Raw genomic sequence first — 6,700 nt, forward strand, 5'->3', positions numbered from 1 at the left:
GTTTAAGTCGTGGAACTTCATACTAGTACCGGCCACCGGGTAAGGCTTTAATCATCGGAACTCACCCTATTAAGCAAGGCTTTAATCATTATCAAAGATTCTTGCAAGAATTGTCTTTGTACCTTAACTACCAGCTGCTATATAAAGATCGTATAATAATACAATATATATATACAATTGCTTCACCATCTTCTTTGCGCAAAATTACAAGTTTTGAAACAAACACACTTAAACAGAAAGTAGAAGTAAGAGAATACCTAGCAAATAGATACAATTTAGTAACAACATTCATTATTAGAACAATATCATGAAAATCTTACAAGGTTACAAGGCCAGTCCAGCAAGAGGTAACTAAAAGAAAATAAGGGGTATTATGAATTTACACAAGACTTGGTACATGTTCTTATCGAAGATAAATGTATTGATTCCTTGGACTATAAATCAAGGCCCGCGGCGTTTACGGAGGCAGAGACAACCTTGTTGCTGATCAGGAGGGATTATACCTCCACCTTTGGATGTGTCAATAGCTTCCAGCATGGCAACTACATCATCCATTTCAGGTCGCTTATCGGGATTTGCATCCCAGCATTTCTTCATTACATTTGCCAGAGAACTTGGACAACATCTTGGTATTTCTGGTCTAACATTCTAAAATTTCAATACAAACTAATCTGTCAATATCATGGATTCATTTTAGATATCAATCAATATTCACAAAGATGGAAGAAGATGTATGTACCTGGCGAACAACAGCTGAAGTAATCTCTGAGAAACTTAGGTCAGGATATGGCATGTCGCAACAATATATTTCCCATAAACATATGCCAAAACTATATACATCACATTTCCTGTTATAGGGGTTGCCATTTAAAACCTGTAAATTAACCATCATCACCCATTTGTCAAATAAGTTAAAAGTCAATTACAATTACTCCGGCTTTCTAGGGAAACTGGCCAGCCACAAACCTCAGGAGCCATGTAACCGAGTGTACCAGTCTCCCCGGTCATGTCATTTGGATTCGAGGCTTCAATACGAGCAACACCAAAATCAGCAATTTTAACTTCACGCGTCTTATCTAACAGCATATTCTCTGTCTTTACATCTCTGTGGACAATCTTTTGAGAGTGAAGATAATTCAGCCTGCAAAGTGATCATCCATCGATCGAAACATATTATTACGAGTTAGTAAACTCTAAAGTGCTGCTATTACATTGAGGAAAAAATTACAAAAAGAGAGAAATACGTACCCTCTCGCCATATCAAGTGCCAGCTGGATGACAACCTTAAAAGCTAACTTCCTTCTCCTATTTTTGATTAAGAAAGATTTCAGTGCACCTCCAGGAAGATACTCTACAACCACACAGCAGATATTGCTTGGTAGGCTAATTAGACCATTCTCAGTTTGTATCTGTAATTCCGAAGATCCCATTGTTGCCCCTATAAACTAAACAAACACGGAGAAATAAAATATGTAAGGAGTCTCACGCTAGCTAAGTAGATAAAAGGAGTGAGTTCAGTGTGGTACTTAAGTTAAGACTAAGACTATCACTAGATAATCGATCGAAGTCTATATATATGACCTCAGTCAAACCTTTTTTTGATATGCAACATTTTAATCCATATATATATAAGAGCAATTAACAACAGTAACAAGAGAAAGTTGAAGCAGAGAAAGGAATTGTTTGTACCTTAGTGACATTAGGATGATCAAGTTTATGCCAAACAACAACTTCTTGCGTGAATGCCGACCTGAGTGCAGCAATTTCAGCTTCTGTCCGGTGCCCTTCTTCACCCCAGTCCAGCATTTTAACTGGTTGGTTTAAGTAAAATGAATGCAAAAGAGAAAACCACTCATGTCTGAATTCACTTATTTCAGCTTATTTACTAACATAATAATTAAGCACTTGTGTGTGAGACTATTTAAAAGAGCTTAGAAAAACAACGTATAGCTTATATATTAAAAAAAAACTTATAGCTTGTAAGAAAATAATTTGACTTTATTTTTTTGTTGTAGAAATACCTTAAACATAAACACTTTTAGAAATAACTCAAATATAAACAAAAGATGGTCAAAGAAAGTAGATGAGTTATGCTATGAATGTTTGATGAAGTTGTATATCCAAACATGACTTATTCAGTTAAGCGTTACATTACGATGATAGAAAACAAATTTCAGTGCTCACAAAATTAAAATTAATCAGTAAAATTGTTTGATGCATCATAACCAAACCAACATTAACTACTTCTATTAATAGCCACCAGAAAGAAAACTTGCACATTAATTACTTGGATCTAAAGAGATAAATATCACCCTAAGCAAAGACAGAAAGAAAAAATGAAAAAGTGTACGTGTGGGTTAGTAGAAGTTACCTACCAGCAACATCTTGACCATCATAGATACCACGGTGAACAGTACCAAAAGTGCCACGAGCTATGACAGTCTTGATGATGAGGTTAGAAGGGTCAATTTCCCACTCCTGTCTCTGCTTGTTCAAAACATCATCACCACCATTAATATCTTCCTCTCTCTGCTTCATCTTATGATGATCATCATCTATAGTCGGTGATGCTTTATTGAGATGTTTCTCAAGTTGTTCATCTATGCTCTTAAGATCAATTAGATCAGCTCTCACAAACCCATCATTATTCTTTTCTAACATTTTTCCTCTTCACTCACTCTAATTTCTCAGATTTTGTTGTATGTATTTATTTGTGAGTATATGATTATTGGTGCAGCGTAAAAACCGGGAACAATGTGAACATGTAAAATGAATTATGGTAGATAGATAGAGAATTCTCTATCTGTAAAATCACCATTGTCTCTCCAATAATCTAAGTTGACACATGAACTTGCCTCCGTAATACTTGTCACACTGTCGTCTCAGTCTGACCCCACTTAACTTCTCTATATTATAAGTTTGATTCTCATTGGCTAAATTGTAAAAAAAAAGAAGATAAAATAGTGAGATATAGTTGAAGAGAACCACTGTGTCCACCCATCATTCCAGAAGCTATAACTTCAATTTTCTTTGCCATTTCCACAATAGTAGGAAAGAGCTCCATCCACTTGTTCTACAAAATCGATCATTAGATTAGTTTCTGTGTTCAAATTACATGATAATCTCAAAGTGTTAGCATGAAGCTTCTCGTCTTTGCTAAATGTGTGATCAAATTCGATGTATTTTACAGCCTACAATACCAAATCAATAAAAAAAAAAAAAAGTTCATTCTGTTATCGATGTGCATTATACGCTACAATGTATTCAAGGTTTTAAATAGCAGTTGCAGACCTTTTCATATTTCTTTGATGCGCGACTAAAATTTAATTTCTCTAAGTTTGATAATAAGAACAAATATATAAAATAGCTTAAACTATCTAAAAATTGACAATTTTAGTTAATCTTTAGTAGACAGTAATGATGATGATGATGATGATGATGATGATGATGATGATGATGACGACGAAAACTTACTGTTGGAGATCCTCACTCAAAAACTGGAATCATGAGAATAATAGATAAATATAAATACAGAAGAGTGCAATTTATTTATTTTAGATGAAATGTTCTTGTGTCCAAAATTTATGATCCTAGAGGTACCAACCATGATTGGTTTTGGAATGTATGTGACTTTTTTCAGGCCCTCTATAAATTATATAGAAGACTATTGTTTGATTTGATATATTGCAGTTTTAATAATAAAAAGATGGATCACTACTTTTGGCAAAATTAGTATTGTAGATAATTATAGATTTAATCTTTTTTTCTTTTGGTCTCAGAGACAGATTCACTATGCTAAGACTTGTAATTTGTAAGAAAAGTTTACTACTTTTGTTCAGGAAATATATCATTGTATACATTTTTGAAATTAAAGACTCATATTCTTCTTGTACATATATTCCTTTTTACAACATGTTAACAAAAATATGTATCTAAGTAAGAAATCTATTTTCAAAAAGTTATATCTTCATCATTTTCAACCCCAATGCCCTGTGTATTTAAAAAAAAAGTAAAAGTTAGAGCAGTTAAAAAAAAAACAAAACAGAAGTAAAAGTTAGAAACTTATGGAATAATAAAAGGTTGGAGAATATTCGAATCTCAGTCATCTCACTTATCCATCTTAAGGATAGAATTTCCAACATTAGGTTACTTGACAAAAAAAAATACAATTTTTTTTCTTTATTATATCGATGAGGGCAAATAGCCCAAAAAAATACAATTTTTATTTAGATGGAAACTGAAAAAACTCAACTTAATTTAAATAAATAAAATTTACACAAACTATTATTTCAAATATCTATATGCTAGCGCAATAGAAAAGGCGGATATACAAGCACAACATTATTCTATAAATTAGTACAAGAAAAGAGAAGAATACACATAACAATATTATAAGAACACAAGTTTTTCTTTTTCGACTTCTTCACATCGGAGCTTTTCAATCATCCTTTCACGCCCACTTTCAAACCACTCTGGATTGGACTCCCAATCCAATGAGTCAACACCTTTCCAATATGGACTCACAACTATTTGCTCAAGTTTGTGGGCATATTTTAGAACATTCATAACAAACTCAGTTTCATACCAATTGCCAACACAACCTCGCAATTCAATAACTTTTACTTCGCCATGAAAGAATACTTCAACATCCCTAATATCTTTTTGTTTTTTAGACAAATTTGGATGTCGAAACTGTCAAAATTAAAATCACAACAAAATGGTATTAAAAGTTAGCAAATTCGATGAATGCAAATCAAAAGTAATAACAAAAGTTTGTATGATTCTAAAAATAAAATACTTCAAAGGTAGAGCTGCAACACCTTAAAGGAATCATATTAAAAGATAGATTTGGAAAGGTAATGAGTAAAATATACAATAAGGTCAAATTGATGTTGAACATAAGGATCTTCAAATTGTATATGGTTTTAATGCATGACTCACTAGGCCAAAAATGTATATGTATATATTTACTAAGTAATGGATAAAAATCAGAACCATAACCATTAAAAGAAGAAAATAAAACATGTATTAATTTCATGTTTACTCACCATGATTGAAAGTTTCTGCAAAAGAGGACAAACTTGAAGGATGTTTAAAATCCACAAAAGATCATACTCCACCTCAGCATCTATGTAAATGATGAGATTCAACTCTTTAAGATGTTTGAGTGGTTGAGTAAGTTTTAGGGAAGATGTATCCTGAACAACAAAATGTTTAAAAATAATCAAAATACAATTCAATATACAGAAATGTAAAAAAAAAAAGAAAGAAAGGAAAAGCTCTTCCAACATTTCACTTTATGACTAACCATCGCAAATGCGGTGACATGCATAATCTCAAGTTCAGGAAAAAAAGTTGCACAGAGAGGAACAAATGTATTAAGCTCCATCTTCGATGAAACGGAGAATTCTATGCTCTTCAGCATAGGGGTATTAAAGTTCAAGGTATCCAAACCTTCCTCCAATGAAGCGAGTTCAACGAAATCTAGCTCCAATGAAACGAGCTTAAGGCAATCTAGTAATATCAGGTTTACATCCACCCCATACAGATTGTTGTATTCATAATAGCAACCTGGAACCTTGAGATGACGTAAGGATGAACTTACTATCTTCGGCATTGATGATTTGAACTCACAGAAAAATAGGCAAAGCTCTTCAAGCCGTGGACAATTAGATAACAAACTTTCTACGAAAGTTTCATCCAGTTTTGAATCTTCAAGTGATAGATATCTCAAATTTTTGAATGGAGTAAAGTCACAATTGATGGGATTGCGAACGAGACAGTTTTCAAGACGCAGATGATTTAAAGCTGAAACATCAGTCTCCAAAAATAAGGCAAAGTCTAACTTAAAATAATCGCGCTCAGTAGTGCGATGTGTACAAGGGCTTCCTAGAAAGAGTAGATCGATTTTTCCAACTCTCCTCGCAACTGCAAAACGTATCCATTGATTAACAGTGCTGCTTTGTTCACAATCTAATTTAAAGTTAACGAGGAAAGAATCGATATCTATGCCCTTAAATTTTTTGACAAATTGATCCACTCGTTTTGCAAACTCATGCCTACTCATATCTAAATTGAGTTCATTCTCGATTCCAAACACATTGAGGAAATCAAAGCAGAGATCTCTCCTTAGAGACCAAACATTGCACCACCTTCTAGAGAGTATACTGGTTTTCAACACATCTTTCATGGATAACATTGTCAAGATATGAGACAGGATTTCGTCAGGCAATTCACTAATGCGATCTTCCATTTTATCGTCAAACAGTCCCGATGCACCTGAAATATATATATCTATGTAGAGAGAAAGTCAGGATCAAATGACACCAAGGTGTCAAACTTTTTTTATATACGCGTCCGATAATCTTACACAGGATAATCGTATTACAAGATCGACCGTTGAATTGAAAGATATATCATATTATTAAGTTTGATCCACTGGCAGCAATAAGAAATGTAAAGCATAGAAAAAAAATTATAATCCTAGTTAATTATTTCTATGTTACACACCCACCCACACACCAATCCATGACGATTACATTTCAAATAGGGATGTGAATGTGTTGGTCAAGTTGATCTAATAGAAATAAGAGAATTAATTTAGAGAGATGAGAAGTGACTCACCACCGAAGAAGAAGAAGAAGAAGAAGAAGAAGAAGAAGAAGAAGAAGAAGAAGCTGTGGAAACGAATGTTGCAGCG

General features: G+C 33.4%; 2 protein-coding genes across 2 annotated transcripts; both read right to left on the bottom strand.

Annotated features, from left to right (window-relative positions):
* Positions 1-204: 204 nt before the first annotated feature.
* LOC123889617 (serine/threonine-protein kinase STY13-like) lies at positions 205-2,831 on the bottom strand. The gene is made up of 6 exons (XM_045939033.1): positions 2,376-2,831; positions 1,690-1,811; positions 1,249-1,445; positions 967-1,141; positions 740-874; positions 205-648 (listed from the first exon to the last, which is right to left on the bottom strand). Exons 1-6 carry the CDS (start codon positions 2,659-2,661, stop codon positions 442-444), a joined length of 1,122 nt encoding a protein of 373 aa, XP_045794989.1. The 5' UTR covers positions 2,662-2,831; the 3' UTR covers positions 205-441.
* A 1,558-nt stretch (positions 2,832-4,389) lies between these two features.
* On the bottom strand, positions 4,390-6,253 carry LOC123889616 (F-box protein At5g03100-like). The gene is made up of 3 exons (XM_045939032.1): positions 5,309-6,253; positions 5,049-5,198; positions 4,390-4,692 (listed from the first exon to the last, which is right to left on the bottom strand). The coding sequence occupies exons 1-3, from the start codon at positions 6,251-6,253 to the stop codon at positions 4,390-4,392; spliced, it is 1,398 nt and encodes a 465-aa protein (XP_045794988.1).
* Between the last annotated feature and the right edge of the window lie 447 nt (positions 6,254-6,700).

The sequence above is a fragment of the Trifolium pratense genome, linkage group LG6, assembly GCF_020283565.1.
Source record: "Trifolium pratense cultivar HEN17-A07 linkage group LG6, ARS_RC_1.1, whole genome shotgun sequence".
NCBI classification, from domain to species: Eukaryota; Viridiplantae; Streptophyta; class Magnoliopsida; order Fabales; family Fabaceae; genus Trifolium; species Trifolium pratense.